The sequence below is a fragment of the Silene latifolia genome, chromosome X (genome assembly GCF_048544455.1).
Source record: "Silene latifolia isolate original U9 population chromosome X, ASM4854445v1, whole genome shotgun sequence".
Classification (NCBI taxonomy): domain Eukaryota; kingdom Viridiplantae; phylum Streptophyta; class Magnoliopsida; order Caryophyllales; family Caryophyllaceae; genus Silene; species Silene latifolia.
In genome coordinates, this window is record NC_133537.1 from 303,045,602 (window position 1) to 303,065,904 (window position 20,303).

Below are 20,303 nucleotides of genomic sequence, written 5' to 3' on the forward strand. Positions count from 1 at the left end.
GACAATAAGGTGGCAAATGGATAAATGCTATAGAAGTGGTTTGTGCCAAGGCACGTATGGATATGTGAGGCTTAAGACGGTAGTTGCAGCGCTAAAACCAAAACCAAATCTATGATAATAAGTATAAATTAACCCAACTAGAGAAATTATCTCAACGTTGACAACACATAAGAGCCAAAAGAACTACTCTCCAACAATGCATTAGACTCTAGTAACCAACCTTTTGTTCCCTTAACAAATGACAATGAAACAACTTTTTTCTCTTCTTTTCCTCTTTTTCACTTCTTTTTTCGAAATCCTTTTTATTTTCTTTTCTTTTTCTTTCATATTTTTCTTCCTTTTCGAACATAAGGGATATAACACAATTGCTAATAAATTCTACTACACCCACAAATGACAATAATAGTCCCAACCCAACCATAGTAGCAAAATAAACGTGATAAACAAGCAACTGCGACTGTCTCGATAAGGTAGGCAAATTCTAGGATTGTAGCTATTAAATGGGATATAACTTGGCTACAAGGGTTTAAACGGGCTAAACAAAAGGTAATTTAAGGCTTATTTGAATGATAAGAACCTCCTTTCCTCATGTACTTTATCATATGAACGCGTAAAAATTAAGAAACTAATGTCACACTTATGCAGTTTGATATTACACATTCCACAAGGAGAACCACACTCGAGCCTTATTGACAATGAGACCAGTTTATTGATGTTCCTGGCCTAGGAAGCTCTATAGACCTCATAATTTAAGTAGTTTACCAACATAATTTTGTCAAATCTAATTAGCATAAGGCATGTCAATTACGGTCCAGACTTGAGTTATGAGCTTTATTTTCATGAATAACGGGTCAAAACAATGTACATGGATAACTAAATTGGGATTCAAATGCAAAAACAATGCAAATTATCACCATTGTTATTCAATTCACCAAGACTCGACCTGAAACAAAAGAAAAACATGTTTTTGGATTTTGAGATATTTTTAATTTTTATGGGATTTTTGTTTTAAATCACACAACATAATATAAATCACACAACTGAAATTAAATCACATAACATAAATAAAGACTCCTCCCCCAAACCTAAATATCACAGTGTCCTCATTGTGACGCCTACAGCATAGCAATCACACATAACCAATCACCAGCAACCTAAAGGACACATCTAACAAAAGGAAGGGGAAACAACTAGAGGTAATACAATAAAAGTAGATACAAGGAAAGAGAATAACCGGTAAAAGCTTAGGAGTTCCCCCAAACCAGCTGCAAAAATAGGGGAAAAAGACCAACCACGCAATTCCATCATCATCAGCTACATTTCATACCCAAAACGCAAGGATACTCGATCGATTATGGCTGAACTCGATCGAGTATTCAACCAACGGACCGATATTCTGCACTTTAAAACAAGTGCTCACCCATGACACGGTCAAAACAACTCAAAGCTCGCATTAGTAAATCGAAAAGCTGCGCATGTGCTACACAAAGACATACGTAGCACCAAAAGATAATACAAGCAAATAAAATTAACCATGAAAAATTTTCGGGCTCGTCAAACTCAAAGTCTAAGATAAAAGGCAAACATGACAATTCACTACCTTCTACCTTGGCATTCATGGGAAAAGAATATACGGTCTCACCTATAATGGGAGGAATCACATCTCCATTACCTCAGTGACGGGATCGTTTTTAAATATCTCAGCCTCTAGAGCATCAAGCTTACCTCCCAAATCTTCACTTACCTCAAGGCTATTAACCGTCTCAGGATGAGTCTCATCTCCATAGATCAACTACTCTATCTCATCTACTTCCTTGCTCCATGGTCCTGACGCAACAATAGGTGCGTCAGACTGATTCCTGTCCAAACACAAAGCAAGGCATTCATCAATAGTAGAGTAAATAGCATTAATCATATTACAAGAAGCTTTTAAGTCAGGAGGGCGTGATGCCTTATCAAGACTAAAAGTGATAGTGTCATCTCCATTATTGAATGTAAGACTACCATGCCTGACATCTATAACCGCCCCAGTTATGTGCATGAATGGTCCTCCTAGAATGATAGGAACTCGAGAATCCTCAGCCATGTCTATCACTACAACGTCAACTGGGATGAAGAATTTCCCTACTCTAACTGGCACATCTTCTAAAACACCCATAGGGCACTTAATAGATCTGTCAACCATCTGCAGGGTCATACTAGTACATTTAAGCTTAGTCATGTTTAGTTGTTTGAAAATCTTTATGGCATGAAACTAATACTCGCTGCTAAATCACAAAGAGCATTATCAATAGCTAAAGGACTGTAACACCCCCTTCTTACCCGACCAAGGTAATTAGGAAATGTTACCGTCTCGGTTTCCCGAAGTAGTGAAATCAGAATTAAAATTAAGAAACTTTATTAAATAAATGACAAGTTTAGTTATTAAAAATATAAACTAATGGATAAATGAAATACAACTCATCTATGACTATGTCATCCATGCTACACTAATCGACTACGAGTCCAAGGCGCGGCCCAAATCCCGATCATGTCAACAAGCAAAACCTGTACTCAACCTGCTCCCCATATGATCGGAAATATCATATGGATCGACACATGCCACCCCAAAAATAGGTGACAATTACACAGACAAACAAACGTCAGTTTCAATAAATAAAGTATGACGCGACTCAGAGTGTGTGAGTACGCAACTTGACTATGATATGAATGAGACACTATCAAACAACCACCACCACAGTACCAGAACACGCCCAGACATACCGACAACCACACTGGTACATGGACACACCCAGACATACCAACAACCACAAACAGGTACTGGGACACGCCCAGATGTACCGGGTCCGGAAGCTAACCGGATCCCCTGCCGGACGCTGTGTCTCAACCACACGAGTCCCTCCGTAACTCAAGCCATTAATGTGCACATCCCTCTTGGAGTTAGAAGCTCCAAGAGGCGACCCGAGCGTGAGACGGCCTCCCAACCGCCTCACGTTTCCATAACAACAAGTAATCGACCAAGTCCTTCGACATACAAGCCAAGACAATAAATACAAGATACCGTATAATATGCCAATTACCGACTCATTCAATGCAATTAACCAATATCATGTTATAATGCAATGATCATTAAAATACGACTCACATTACCATTAAATATATTAAACTTGAGTACGATTAACCTACCTTTTAGCAAATCTCCATAACCAATCCGTATAAAATAATCTTCCACAAAAATCGTCACCTAAATATAATTAAGTTCTAACTAATCTAATCTAATTAAATACAAATTAATTAATAAAATTAAACCCGTCTTAAAACTATTTAAAACCCGACTCAATAAACCACACCTGAACTCTCTTCTAGAACCACCACCTTCGCTGGCACCGTGGACCACCCCCACCAGCCATTGTGGCCACGGCCAAAGGCAGCACCCACGACCACCCCCAATAACCACGCACGACACCAACAACCACCTACAACACTACACGATACACAATAATAACAACAACAACCACGACCCAACCACGATCACCCATGGCCACGGCCGGCCGGCGCCAGCCACCCCACGTTGTTCCCGACCCCCTGTTGCCACCAGCCACCACCAGCCACGACGACAACAAGAGCAGCAACCGCGACAACATCCAACAACAACCAACAAAACCCAACTAGTGTACCCTCCTTTACCCCCTCTTTCCCGCCACCACAACCGTCCTAACCACAACCCATGACCACCCCTCGACTCAACCCTCAACCCTCGCCCCAAACCACCCCACACCTGGTCCAAGTCGACCCACAATAAGGTGAAATTCGAAGCCCTAACCCAAATCACCAGAACCACCAAAATCCCTTTAACAAACTCGGTCAAACCCGTATTGGGTGGTCAGCGGTGGGTCAAGAGGGTGGTCAACGGCAGTCTGAGGCGGGTCAAGGTCGACGCGGTTTGATAAATAATATAAAAGCTAGTTTGAGATGGTTTTACCTTACGATCTCGAGGCGAGGTGACAGAGTCTCCAAATCTCCTCTTTCTCTCTTCTCCCTTATCCTTTATGTGGATTTTGGTGAATTATGTTAAGATAAGTGTTGGTAAGGGTGGATAAGGGTGGATAAGGTGAGTGTAGTATGGTAGGTGGAGTGTATAAATACATGTATTATGTATTATGTATTATTATTATTATTATTATTACTATTATTACTATTACTATTACTATTACTACTACTATTACTGCTACTATTACTGCTACTATTACTGCTACTATTACTGCTACTATTACTATTACTATTACTATTACTATTACTATTACTATTACTATTACTATTACTATTACTATTACTATTACTATTACTATTACTATTACTATTACTATTACTATTACTATTACTATTACTATTACTATTACTATTACTTTACTATTATTATTATTATTATTATTATTATTATTATTATTATTATTATTATTATTATTATTATTATTATTATTATTATTATTATTATTATTATTATTATTATTATTATTATTATTATTATTATTATTATTATTATTATTCCGTCTCATACATAATCCGTATAAAATACAATATAATATTATTTATATAATTATAAAATACGGAGTATTACAATCTTCCCCTCCTTAAAATAAACTTCGTCCCCGAAGTTTCACCTCATTCTTCACTTTCCAGCTATTCCCTCAAATCTAATGTGCACTCTCCTCCCAAAGTTCGGTGTTCCACTCTCACTACTTTCGCACATTCCATACCTCCTTTTTCCTAAACTTCCGAATTGTTGCATCCACTCCCCCTAAAAGAGAACTTCCTCCCGAAGTTCAACTATCAACCTCAAAATACGATCTCATACACTCATTCCTAAGTTCAACAAATGACTATGTTATAGGTTCAACACTCTCTCCTACTTATTGCAAATCCATAAATAAATCAGATATGGTCCTAATGCCATTGATATAACCCTACTCTACGAGCCTCCCAAAAGTCAAGTGTCAGGTCAAACCCACGGTTCTAATTTATAATCCCATAACTAACTCTCATTCATGTTGGTTATGTATACATATCTATCACGGGGTATAACTTGATTATTATTACATATCTATATCGTGTCAAATCTCATACATTAACATGTACGCAAATCAATCGCGAATATGTGGACTCCAAGCAACAATTTAAACAACGCCAAAATTACTCGTAATGTGACTCAACCATGAACAACATTTCCATTTTCGGACATCATGCCACACATGTGTTTCCATATCCATTCCCATCCATCATCAATACTTCCGCTCATACGGAAGACCACAATACTCAATCATGCAAATAACTGCTATGCGACACATAACTTGCATTTTTCATCTTACTTTTACACAATGAAATAACGTCACGTTGATTCACACATCAAACAAGATTACCATATCATTCATGTCAACAATCTACTCATGTCGAATCAATGACTTCCATTCCCATGCAAATTGCCACACCATATAATCAAACGTAAAAAATTCACACATATCACCCATGTAAGTTCAATCAAGGTCATCCAACAGAAGTCAACTAATATAAACCGCGAAATAAGGGTACATGCTCAATATTTTGTCAAATATCAACAAAACAAGGGTCAAAGCAGGCCACTCGGTCGAGTGTAGGAGGTTAAGGCCACTCGACTGAGTAGGCGACCACTCGGTCAAGTGCATAGTGTACTCGGTCGAGTGTCACCTGGGGCAGAATGTTTTCATTCTCAACCCAGTTCTAAACTTTCCTATTTCATCACACAAATGCTAATAGACTCCGATGGTTATTAATACACCGTCAAACAAACAAGTTAGAACAACTCACGGCCTTATGGCCATTATTACAACCCAACTAAAACAAAACATGATACAACATAACATTTAAAATCCGTTTCACAAGCATTGCATCGTCCCCCTATACCCGGTGACGGTATCACCATATCGTCACCAACAACTGTAGTAGTCACATCGGTAGCCACACACTTACACTATCCCTAACCACTCATTATTCTCAAAGAATAATAACAACATTACCTCTCAAATGGACACTACAACAAGATTACGATGTATACCACTGACGCTTTACTTGACGATTGGGAGGCAACTATACAACAACGTCTATACTACCACTCATAGGGTTGAATTTCGACCAAACCACTTTCACGCTTCATGCATACACACTCAAATTAAACGATTACACTCTATAACACGAATGATGAAATACCTCCACAATATGATTGAATACTCAAGTATTACACGCCACACTCTTCCTCTCATAACCACGAAACCAAACTTGGTAATATTAATTTTACCATCATGTATCTCAATCATCTATCAACCAAAGTTTCCAAGTTATGCTTAACAATAGTATTCCTTAATATGCAACTCAACTTCATTCACTATCCATGATTTCAAACGCTCAACAAATATCAAATTAGATCGCACATCACTCATTATCCACAAATTACCTCATATAATCATCTTACTCAATTCATGATATCTTACGCAAACTAATGCCACTTTCTTCTACTCTTAATTTCCAAACAAGAACCATATACCAAAATCACAACTCAACTTCTCATTTTAATCTGCTACTCATACCCATAAATTTGGATCACTACTCAGCATAAAAGATTCCTTTCTCCAAAGTCAGTTTCCCTCATTCAGAATATCTACATCGCCACTTATCGAATCAAAATTTAGACCAAGAGCACTCTCATTCATCAAATGACTTTCTCTTTTTCACGACATCATATACCTATCTATTTACACAATTCAAACCTGCATCAAATGAACAAACTCACATCAATCCCAATAAAACACATGTTTTACTCCCATAACTCTCACATACAACACCACTCATCACAGATTATTAGCATTTGCCCAACTACCCTCATCAAAACTACCACTCAACAATTATCTACACGTCTTTACTCATGAAAACTATACGACCCAAAAGGTAGGCAAACAAAGCATTGATCCAAATGTAAGTAAGACCACACATTATTAACAAACATTGGAACATTATGAAACAATGAAACTACGTTTAAAATACAAAATTTAAAACTTCATCTTATACACCATGGTATATATATAAAAAAATGTTGGGCAAAATTTTAAAGTGAGATTCTCGACTTAAGCCCATATATAGCATCATTAACAAAATTGTAAACTCGCGGAACAATAAAACCAAGTAATTAACACAAAATCAAAATTGGAGAAGCAACACTATAATTTCTACGCATATCACCATTGACAAGGTTGGGGCACTATGAGATAATTAAGCCAAGTTTTCACAAATGGAAATCCAAAAATTTGGGCAAGATTTTAAGGCGAAATTCCCAACTTAAGACATTACATAGCATTATTAACAAAATTGAAATCTTATTACTCAATTAATTCAAGAAAGCTTTAAAACAACATTTTCAAATCTTGAGACCATACCTAACATCATTAAACAACATTTGAATCTTCACGATATAATTAGACAAAAATAAATGTAGTATAAAATCGAATTCGTCGGTATAACTAACATCAATGCTAAATCTTGAACCCTTTGTAAGGCAAAATCGCTAGTTTATTATAAAAAAAACGCAACACCCAAAAGCACTAAATACCAAGAAACAATTGGGTCAAGTATCGAGTGCAAAGATCAGAATATGTCGTTTTAAAATGAAACTTCAAAAGATTTGGACAACATTTTACGGTGAAATTTTGATTCAAAGTGATTCATGCCGTCACTAATAAGGATAATGACCTCATTAGTCAATTAGACAAAATTTTTAAGCACGAAAGATAAATTGAAACTTAAACATCGACATCAAGGCTTTGAAATTTTGCGATAAAATTTTCAAGACATAGTTCAAATGTACAACAATAATTAGCAATAACAACCAAACTTTGGTCCTTGTTAAACCATTAACCAAGCAACAAGTAGAAACTCAAATTATTGACTCAAGAACATATATTTCGAGTTCATAAAAAAATTGGGCAAAATTCAACATGAAATTTTTGCACTTGACATCATAAATGGTATAAAAGGTGATTAATATAATGAATTAGACAAGGCATGCACTTAATTGGCGAAATTTGTAGGAACCGCGTGGATTTAAACGAAATCAAATTGGAACAAATTAGGAGTGATGGGAAAACAATTTACATTGTTTAATTAATAAGAATTAAGAGGATAAAATGGAGTAGAAAACCTAAGTCTAAGCAACAATCATCCACAATGGAGTTTTAGAAAACGATTTAAAGATATTTTGGTATTTTTGTTATAAGAAATGATGAAGAAATGCAAGAAACAAGGTAATAATACAAATATTGCAAATTTTATATCCCAGAAAATGGCACTCGGTCGAGTGCTGAGTCCACTCGATCGAGTGACAGTCCACTCGATCGAGTGACAGTCCACTCGGTCGAGTGACTCACTTCCAGAAATTTTCAAGTTTCTGGAAATTGGTCCACTCGGTTGAGTGGTAGGGTTCACTCGGTTGAGTGACTGGTACTTAGTTGAGTACTAGCTCGCACTCGGCTGGGTGCTTCTCTATGGTTTGCAATTTCCGACTAAGGATTAGTTTTCTTATACTAACAACCATTACTAATCACACTCTAACTATAGCATTAATGAAATTCAAACATATATACGGTATTGAAATGCTAAAGGACGGGGATAATGCCACTCACACTCTAACACGTAATAGCCATTCACCAAAACGCGTTATATTTATCATTACTTTCATTCAATTAAACATGTTATCATATACTATATGAACAATTATATCATGCAAGAAGTATATTAACTCGTATCAACACATACAAAACTACGTCATGCGAGGACTTGCCAATTTAATATAGTACACATGTAATCACACAACATTCCACTTCACGTTTCCCGACTCATAACCACCCACACAGTGACCAACCAAAACAATAGGATCTGGTTTTGAAATGAGCGATCCTTCTCACTCAAAACCGACCTCCTATTGTGCTCATGTCGAGTTCATTTTATTAGACACTCCTAAATTCATTTTGGTTTATTGGTTTAGGTTCAAAAATCGTCGCTCTGATACCACTTTGTTATACCCCCTTCTTACCCGGCCAAGGTAGTTAGGAAATGTTACCGTCTCGGTTTCCCGAGGCATTGAAATTGGAATTACAATTAAGACATTTTATTAAATAAATGACAAGTTTAGTTATTACAAATATAAACTAATGAATAAATGAAATACAACTCATCTATGCTACACTACTCGACTTTGAGTCCAAGGCGCAGCCCAAATCTCGATCACGTCAACAAGAAAAACATGTACTCAACCTGCCAACCGGATCCCCTTCCAGACGTCGTGTCTCAACCACACGAGTCCCTCCGTAACTCAAGCCAATAATGTGCACATCCCTCTTGGAGTGGGAAGCTCCAAGAGGCGACCCGAGCGTGAGACGGTTTCCCAACCGCCTCACGTCTCCATAACAACAAGTAATTCACCAAGTCCTCCGACATACAAGCCAAGATAATAAATGCAAGATACAGTATAATATGCCAATTACCGACTCATTCAATGCAATTCATCAATATCATGTTATAATACAATGACCATTAAAATACGACTCACATGACTATTTAAATATATTAAAACTGAGTTGGATTAACCTACCTTTTAGCAAATCTCCATAAGAAATCCGAATAAAATAATCTTCCACAAAAACCATCACCTAAATATAATTAATTAATTACTAACTAATCTAATATAATTAAATACGAATTAATTAAATAAATAAAACTCGTCTTAAAGCTATTTAAAACCCGACACAATAACCCACACCCAAACTCCCTCCTAGAACCACCACTTTCGCTGCCACCGTGGACCACCACCGCCACCAGCCATGTTAGCCACGACCAGCGGCAACACTCACGACCACCCCCAACAACCACGCCCGACACCAACAACCACCAACAACACTACACGATACACAACAATAACAACAACAACCACGATCCAACCACGACCCAACCACGGCCACCCATGGCCACGGCCGGCCGGCGCCAGCCACCCCACGGTGCTCCCGACCCCTGTCGCCATCAGCCACCACCAGCCACGACGACAACAACAACAGCAACCGTGACAACATCCAACAACAACCAACAAAACCCAACCCGTGTACCCTCCTTTACCCCCTCTTTTCCGCCACCACAACCGTCCTAACCACTATCCATGACCACCCCTCGGCTCACCTGTAACACCCCCATACACCAAGGTGCCTTACCAAGACCACCTAATGCATGAAAGTTCTACCATCTCGGTTACCCGAGGTAATGTATATCAAATTGACCATAAAGAAACGTGCTTAATTAAATAAATGAGTTTAAGTGATTACAACATCAAAATCTCAAACTATAAAAGAAATAGAACTGTTCCAAACCAAACGTCAAACCAACTGAAAATAAACTAAGCCAAAGACACAGCGGAAGACTCTTGTGACACGTGATGACTCCATCCCAGCTATCCCTCGCACAAGCCATCTCATACCTGCTCAATAACTTCTCACCATCCCCGAATGGATCACCACAGTTTTCAAAACATTTAAACGGGGTCAGTTACTGATTACATAAAACAAGATACAACACACACAACCCCCAACTCCATTATATCTCCACACACCTGACTACACACTAAAGTGTGTAGTCCTGCCAGAATACCCATTGCAAGAGATATTCCACGCCACCAGTGGGGGACCGCAGCCGTACCCAGCAAATCCTCGCTCATCTAATCTGAGCGAAACCCATGTTCCTTAATATGCATATCCCCTCTTGTGGCGGGTTTATAAAATCCCACGGTAATTGAAGGGAGGTCCATTGATAGGCTTAAATGAATAGTGCTTAAAGGGATTGAAAGTACTACTCATATCAGCAAAGTGCACTTTCTTTTATGGTCATCCATGCAAAATAACTCCACAGTTAAGCGTGCTTGGCTGAGAGTAGTCTTAGGATGGGTGACCTCCTGGGAAGGTTCCCGGGATGCGCATGATTGAGGAAAAAATGTGTTATAAAGGACCCCTTTTGATCTGTAGGCCATGTACACAGTCTGGTGAGCTATCATAAGTAACCGCTCCCGACCTGGTTTGGGCCGGGGTGTTACAAGTGGTATTAGAGCAACCCTGCGACCGTGTGGTGATAGGAGGCAGTTGTTATACGCTCCTAGAGGCAGTTGTTATACGCTCCATTGTGATCACCCACCTAGCGGGGGAGGATTCTAGGTTAGCGGTTATACTCCCAGGCGCAACGAGGACGTTGCATTCTTCAAGTGGGGGTGATTGTAACACCCCACGGTAATTGAAGAGGTCCAATACTCGGCATTTGGGCCTCCTAACACTCCAGCCTAATTCGGGCTTCTCAAAGCCTCCTTATTACACCTGGGCCAAAGCAACTTCACACCTGCCTTCCTAAATATAGTCCGTAGTCAGAAAATGGGCCCAACAGTTCGCCCCCAATTTTTCGCGAAAGTCGTCTTCTAGCCTTGAGCGGGAAATTGTAATGTATCGTTGAGCAACTTCTCCCACACACTTCTTCACTCCCCATAAACCCTTGTTTATACCCAACTTTTCTTCATTTACTCCTTAACCGTCTCCCCCTTCATCTCCCCCTTCTCTCTCATCAATCATCAATAAAAAATCTTCCAAATCCCCTTAAACCCTTGTCAATCCGAGCATCGTTTCCGATCATCCTTAGCGGCGCCACTGCAACTCCACCCCGCTTTCCAGGTACTTCGTCTTTCTCCTTTTCTTCATGTTTATCATGGGAAAAACCCATCAATCTTCCTCTTTTTCTGCCCCAATCAATCTTACACCGGACGAAACCTTCCCTTCTCAAGGTATTCTTAAAAAACCCCATTTATGTGACTCTTCCCTTACCCAAAATGATATCCCCAGAATTAGAGCATTTCTAGGTTTAGTAGACGACGTGGTGAATCATATTCCTGGCTCCGGCCAGAAAGCTTACGCCATACGCAAGGGTTGGTTATGCCTATATACATACCCCTTCGTTCTTGGCCTCAAGTTTCCTTTTCCGCCAATGATTTAGGAGTTCATTTGCCTAAACTTCCTCCCCATGGCTCAAATTGCTCCATACGCATGGAGGATTCTTCTTTCAACCGTCGCCCTGAACAATATCTTGGGTGCTGAGATTGGGCTAGCAGATCTGGCTCATAGATTTGAGTGCCGATCTCTTGGAAATGGTCAATATACCTTCAGGGCCAGGGAGAGGACTGAGAACTTCCTCCAGTCTGCGGCCAAGGGCAAGGATGACGATTGGTATGAAGGGTTCTCATATATCAAGCTTGAATTCATCCCTATGCATGTTGACTCTCTCTTTGAGCACTGGATCCAAGCCAAAAGTAAGTACACTTGCATGTCTCTTTTCTTGTTTCCTCTGTCGCTTATGCCCCTTACCTTTTGTTCGCCAGCAGAACTCAAGAACCCTGCAAAATCCGCAGACAAAGACACATCTGTTGCCAAGCTTTTCTCTATCCCCGAGGAACAAAGAAGATTCCCTGCTCTGCTCTATGGTCCCGTTGTCTCTGCCTATGAAGAAACCATGTCTTATGGTAAGCACCTGCCCCTGTGCCTATGTTGATTTTCGTTTGATGACCCTTGACCTTCCATTTTCCCTACCCTTGAGGCTCTTTACCTGCTTCCTGAAATTTGCAGGAAGTTCCAGGCCCACCGCCTCTGAGAATCTGATGCGCCAAGCTAGGAAAAACGTTGCTGAGTCTACCCCCTCTCATGTCTCCTCGAAGAGAAGGTCTACCACCTTGCTTGTGCCTAAACCAATGGAGGTTACCCTTATTTCTCTTGCTCGTGGTTTCCCTCCTCATGCTGATGACCATACGATTCACCTCCCTGTTGGGTATGGCGAAGCTGAGCATATTTCTTACTGGCCCTTGATGGAACGCTTCTTGATGCCTGCCTGCTCCCAAGTTTTTGATGAGACAGACCCTCAGGAAATGGTCGATCTGGCTGCCGAGCAGAGTTTCGCTGTAAGCCTACCCAGCTTTTCTCTCTTTCGCTTTTTATAATCTTCCTGCTACCTTCTACTTCTCTGACCGCTTTCCTTTTGCCTTATACTTGTTGGAGTATGTGTCCTCAACAATAGTGCGATCACATTTTTAAATCTCAAATTAAGAATACGTAAGGGATGATTCATTTATATAGTCAACTGATCAACATTAATCAGTAATGATTGGCTAACTAGAGTTTGACATTACTGTCGTTTGACGGTGGTGATCAGTTGATCCCCTTAAGGTCACACCTATAGGACAATTCCCTTAATAGATAAGTTGATTAATTGTATATCGATACAAGTTAATCAATTCCTTAAATTTGAGCAATTCATTTTGTGAGTGAGAATATTTATATCTTATTGTAATTTGATTAAATAAGATTTATTTTAGTAATTAAAAGATTTTATTACAAAAATTCGTTATTGTTTGTGAAACAATTAAATTAAGAATGATTGATTGATTATAATTGCAAAATGTTGTGAATTATAATTATATGACCCATTTTATTCATGTGATCAAGAATTACTAGACAATTTGTTATATGTAATTTAATTAATGTAAATAATGATATTTATTTGATAAATATGCATTAAATTAATTAATAACATGTTACATGCTACATGTGACATATTGTGTGACAAATGACAAATTGACAAAATAAAATGGAAGTCCATTTTATCTTTAATGACCGAAATATTGGAGGGATTATAGGTTAGTGGGTGTTTTATTTAATTGATTAATAAAACACAATCATAACTACAATTCTTGTGAAGAACAAAAGAAAAAAGTGAGAAGGCCATGCATTGGCCTTCCACCCCCCCACAACCGGCTCCCCCTTTTCTCATATAGAGAATTTGTTCTCTATATTTTTCCTTCCATACAATTATATACTTCCTCCATTCTCATATGATGTACCCATTTTATTAAAATACTCCACTCATATATTCAACAAATGGGTACATCATATAAAAACGGAGGAAGTATCATTCTTATCATATTCTCCCACTTCTCTCTAAAAATAGTTTTTAGAATATATTAAATTGTTCATCTATATTCTAATACTACAACTTAATATTACTAGTGTAGTAATATAAATATTATTAGAATCATTTAAGGATACTAATATATAAATCTAGTTAATTCATATATTAGTTTTAAGGGATATAGTCTTGGGTGCAATTGTTAAGGAGCATCTCTACATTTGAGGTTGGAGGTCTTGGCACAGAAGACCGGTGGTGATGCTGCTATGATTCTCGAGGCTGATCAGGTACCTGCACGGGAGGATCAGAGAGAGTATGGGAGGCAGGGTAAAAGTACAGCTGCTGTTATTGAGAGGATTGACCTCTCTTAAGATTTTTCTAATCATGTTTTCGGGGACTTGGCCCTGTGTGGCGCAAGTTTTATAATTATACTTTGAAACTTATTATTTTGCTGTGTTGCTTCTGCCTGCCGGTGTGCAGGCTAGAACTCTCTGCGTCTGCTCTGGGTAGCAGACGCCTTTTGTGACACCCTCATACTCCAAGTGCCTTACCAGGACCACTCAGGTATAGGAACGTCACCATCTCGGTTACCCGAGGCAATGATAATCATAAGACAACGAAGAAACATAATTTAAAAGTAAAAGACGGTTTAAGTGATTACATGTTTCAAACCCAAAACTGTTAACTGAAATACAACCAAACCAAAACTGTCTACTAACAAAACTGAACAACTAAAGGACATCGTCTGACACAGCGGAAGACTCTTCTAACTGCCAAGTGATGACTCATCCCAGCTAGCCCATATGCATCATATCAAACCTGCTTAACAACTGCTCATCATCCCCGAATGATCACCACAGTTTTTAAAACAATTAAACGGGGTCAGTACTAATTACACGATACAAACCAATAGAAAGCAAATGCCAAATAGCTCAATCAACACATCAATCCCCAGTCTCCATCATCAATCTCCACACCACTGACTACACACTAAAGTGTGTAGTCCTGCCAGAGTACCCATCGCAACAGGTACTCCACACAGCCAGTGGGGGACCGCAGCCGTACCCACCAAATACCTGCTCATCAACCACTGAGCGAATAACACAAGTTTCCTTAATGTGCACATCCCTTATATGGCGGGTTCCACAGGAGGTGAACCAAGGGCATGAAGCCACTCCCGCAAGTGACTCCACTCAGCCAGGGATGCGCCCCGAATATCACAGACAGTTATACAATAACAACAATCAACAATATAAACCAACAACCGTCACAATCACCAGCAATATAACTAATTAACAATCACAATGCAACCACCACACACATCATGTAATTAATACCGAGTAGGAAAACCCTACCTAGAATGCAATCACAGAATCAGACGATCTAAGCAGCCACTCAGAATCTCTCCTCAACAAAGCCTCCTCCTATACATACATACATATAATTACTACCTTAACCACATAATCATAAAAACCCCAAATCCCCAAATTAGGGTTTAACCAACATTAACCAAATGCTATAAAAATTGATATGTAGAACTTACCCACAACGCAAGGATCACAACGCTACAAAGAACAAAGGAAACCGACACCTCTAGCTCCGGGATTTGCTAATAATGCGAAGGGATGATTCAACGTAACTTGTAAACTTCTCTTGACTGTGATTTAGGTTTTGTAAAAGTGTTTAAAGAAGATGACGGAACTTAATATATATTAATCCGCATTATTAACAAACTCGTCGCAAAACACCCGATAACCGACTTACTCGATCGAGTAAGTCACTTACTCGATCGAGTGCCAGGCTTACTCGATCGAGTAGCCTACAGGCAGACTGCTGTTTCATATAAAAACATACTTACTCGACAGAGTAAGCCCCACTCGATAGAGTACCCAAAGACTCATAAAACCGTAGTATTACACCTTTATTTTGGAAACACTTTTTAGGCATGGCTTTCAAGCCCTTTCTTGTCACGTTTGACTTTTTCATTGGTCGTATGTCCTCTTAGTCTGGGATTATGAACCCACCTCCTGATTTCCATGGAGACTGTCCTGGTACCAGGCGTACAGTTCCTGGTCACTTTTTATAGTACGGGTGTTTAATCAAATATTTTACCCATAACTTGAAATATTTTATCAATAGGATGGCTAGTTAAGGCGTACCTTTTCGTTGTCCTTTTTCTGGTTAACAGGGGTTGTTGTGTCCCCTGTGGTTCCAACATTGTACTGCGTGCATGAACCTATGTATATGGCCCTGGGATCTTAATGCCCTCGACGTAGCTACGTTTTATCTGGGATTAACGCTGAGATGCATGTGGTCTTTGTATCGCCGTGCGCTGCCATCTCCAGTTCGTACGCCCTTAATGTGGTTGACTTTTTCGCGTCTCGTTACCCCACATGGCAGAGATTGGACCCTCCAGACTTACGTTGCCTGACAGATAACTGACGTTAGTATTCAGAGCCTTTCTTCCTAGAAGCATAAAAATTCCATGCAGCACAAATTACCTAGTGCTATCTCATGGTGTTCCATGGCAACGACTGGATCCAGGAAGCCACAGCTTGCACTACTTGGCTTTTAAAACGACTCAATTGTTCAAAACTAATTAAAAATATAAAAAATAAAAGAAAAACTAACCATAACTTAATAAGTATAGTATATATTACCCCCCACCCTTTTTTTGGTTTTTTTTGTTTTTTTGTCTTGCTTCATGGACTGTTGAAAGGTTCTCTGTACACTAAGTTCCAACACCTTGTCAGACAAAGTACTATTTCAGATGGCGAATGTTCCAGGGTTTGTACAGTATTTGACCGTGCATGGTCATCAACCTGTATGCCCCATTCCCAACAACGCTTTTGACTTGATACGGTCCTTCCCACTTGTAAGCAAACTTTCCTGCTTTCTGATTCTTGGTGTTTTCGAACACCCTTCTTAGCACTAGGTCCCCTACTACGAGGGTCCTTACATTGATGTTTTTGTTATACGTCCTTGCTACTGATTACTTGTACCATGCCATGCGTATGTAAGCACTTTCTCTTAGTTCATCGACTCTGTCTCGGTTCCTGGTCATTTCTATCTGGTCCTGCCCCGTTGTCTGACACCCATATCTATGCGTTGGTAGGGGTACTTCTGATGGAATTACAGCTTCTGCACCAAACACAGACTAATGGCATCTGCCCCATTGCCGTTTTCAGTATCGTCCTATCTGACCAAAGTACCAGTGGAAATTCGTCTATTCACTTGCCCCCAAGTTCCTCCAGCATTTTCCTAAGGTTTTCCACAATGATTTTATTGCTGGATTCTGCTTGTCCATTTTTTTGGGGATACCGGGGAGTAGTTTTTCTTAACGTTATGTTCCACCGCGAGCAAAACCTTTCAGAGTTATCAGATATGAATTGGGATCCGTTGTCACATATGATTTCGGATGGTATTCCGAACCTGCAGATGATGTTACATTTTATAAACGAGATCACCTTGGACTCCTTTACCTCAGTCATTGCTTCTGCTTCAATCCACTTTGAGAAGTAATCTGTTATGGCAAGCATGTACACCTTGTTCCCTGGCGGCCTGGGTAGTTTCCCTACTATGTCCATCCCCCACGTCATGAATGGCCATGGTGAAATGATGGGATACAATGGTTCTGCTGGTTGGTGAATGGCTGGAGCTGCTCTTTGACACGAGTCGCATCGTTTGACGTAGACTATGGCATTTGCTCTCATCGTGGGCCATGAATACCCCTGTCTTACGGCTTTGTTAGATAAACTTTTGCCCCCAGCATGATTCCCACGCTCTCCACTGTGTATATCCTACAACACTGTACTGGCCTCCTCCTTGTTCAGGAACCTAAGGTAAGGACCTGCCAAAGATTTCCTGAAAAGCACATTATCTATTAGCACAAATCTGGAGGCCTTAATCCTGAAACTCTGAGCCTCTTTCCTGTCTTCTGGGAGTTTTTCGTCTTTCAGCCATTCTACGTAAGGTTTTCGCCAATCTCAGCCTTCTTTCTTGTCCTCCTTTGATATTAGTATCCCAGCTCCATTAACATGTTGTGCCCGAGCTGTTCTCCCTTGTTCATTCTGCTCCACCTCTTGTTGTATTGCCGAGGCCAGTGCGTGGGTAATGGTTATACTGGATAACTCTGCGGGCTTGAAAGTAGCTCTTAGCGTAGCTAAGGCATCTGCTTCTACATTCTAGTCTCTTGGGATCTGAGTGATCTTGAAGGATCAGAATTCAGTTTCTATTCCGTGGCTACTTTCAGGTAGGCTATCATTTTGGAATCACATGCCACGTATTCATTGTTCACATAGTTTACCACAAGTAGTGAATCACTATATACCCTTAGGTTCCGGACATTGAGTCCATGTGCCATCTGCATCCCAAGTATGAGTGCTTCATACTCTGCTTCATTGTTAGTGGCTTTGAATTCACACCGGATTGCCTGGACCATCATATCTCCTTTTAGGGACCGAAGGATCGGCCCTACGCCAGCTCCTCTGGCACTTGAGGCCCCATCGATGTATAAAGTCCAGGTATCGCTTTCCTGGTTTTCGAATAACGTTAATACCCCCTTTTCTACCTCTACTTGTGTAGCAGGACAGAAATCTGAAACGAAATATGCTAGTGCTTGGGACTTGAATGCAGTTCTGGGTTCAAATTATAGGTCATATCCACTCAGGTGGACTGACCATTTAGTCATTCTCCCTGATAACTCAGGTTTCCTCATGATCGTTTTCAGGGAATAATTAGTTACTACGTGGATGGTATCACTACGCCAATTCTGGCAATCAATAAGGAGCGTATCACAACGGTTTAATGCATTTAATAACGACACTTAGATTATCGTTTTCCAAATATTGGCGAAAACCTAGACCGCGCTAATAGGAATAATGGTTTCCCTCCAAAACTGTTGTTATTATAATCTAACAACGGCTGCTTAACAAACCGTTATCAAACACGTTTAACGGTTTCCAAAACCTCGTTATAGAATCACTCTTATCAACGGTTGTTAGAAAACCGTTACCAGTTTAAGATATCGACATTTCGAAAACTGTTACTAAATTTACACCAGCAACGTTTTTTGTTACCCGTTGTTATGTTATAGCTACGGATTTTTCGTAACCGTTATTATTTTCTATTATGAAATAACGGTTTTTCAATTCAACCATTGTCAGTATTTGATTAGATTTTTCAGTTTGACAACTGCATTCAAAACTTTATCAGAACTTTAATAAATATTCAATTTGACCAATAATATTCAATTTGACCAAAATAATAATTCTATAAATATGTCTTTATAATGTTTTAGGTCAAATTCTAAATTATCAAACATTTACTTTTTAATTTCTCTCTAAATTTCTCTCTAAAAAACAATATGGCTGGTGTATCGGAGCTACAATCACATTCTCGTTACGCACAGCCTTTTACTTGCATTCTCCATAATCTCCCGGTTCATTATGGTGTGAATGGAAAGGGTTTAAACCCTAATTTTGGGTGGTTGAAGCAAATGCTTCATGACTCCGGTTTCACCGCGGTTAAAAAAGTGTCCCTGTGTCTACAAACAAGCAAGGTTTTGTAGGCTTCAATTTTATTGTGTTTGACGAAGCCAACTGCCATGATAGTTTTCGTCAGGCAAGAAAATTAGGGGCTAGATTTGCGGGGGAAGATGCGGGGAAAGAGGACTTCTATTCGGTTGATAAACAACAAGGCCCTTATCTATGGGTTTCGACCCATCTAGATCATCATCAACTGAAACATTACAGGAAGCATCACATTCTTGCCACCGTGCCTATGTTATGGGAGAAAGAGGCTATTCCACCTGCGCTTCCCGGTGATAATGAAGGGCCGATCTACGACTTGCTCTATACCGAAATTCATGATGAGTATCCTAATACTTCATTAGATTCTAATAATTAAGTCTTTAATTATTATCTGACATTTTAAGTTGTATTTAGATTATGATGGTGGTTTGAATTAAAGTTTAATTATTTATGTTTTTTGTTACGTTTTTTTGTTACCCCATCCTTTGGAATTCAGAGACAATATCACAAGAAAAATATCAAACTTTTATTATAATGACTTAGGTATTTAGGAGTACATTAAAATATCAAGCTAAAGAAAAAAAATCGCGTAAAACAAGCGTTAACAAACGTGAAAAAGCAAATGTGTAGTGTGGAGTTGAATGTAGGGAGTATGTTTTTTGTTACCCTATCCTCTGGAATTCAGAGACAATATCACCATATATATCTCTTTCACCTTCA

General features: G+C 39.3%; 1 protein-coding gene across 1 annotated transcript; it reads right to left on the reverse strand.

The window, feature by feature from the left end:
* Positions 1 to 1,792: 1,792 nt before the first annotated feature.
* Positions 1,793 to 2,221, reverse strand: LOC141620418 (uncharacterized). The gene has a single exon (XM_074437293.1). It carries the CDS (start codon positions 2,219 to 2,221, stop codon positions 1,793 to 1,795), a length of 429 nt encoding a protein of 142 aa, XP_074293394.1.
* Between the last annotated feature and the right edge of the window lie 18,082 nt (positions 2,222 to 20,303).

Coding starts and splice junctions, on each gene's coding strand:
- LOC141620418 (XM_074437293.1), bottom strand. CDS start 2,221: ATGACTAAGCTTAAATGTACTAGTATGACCCTGCAGATGGTTGACAGA.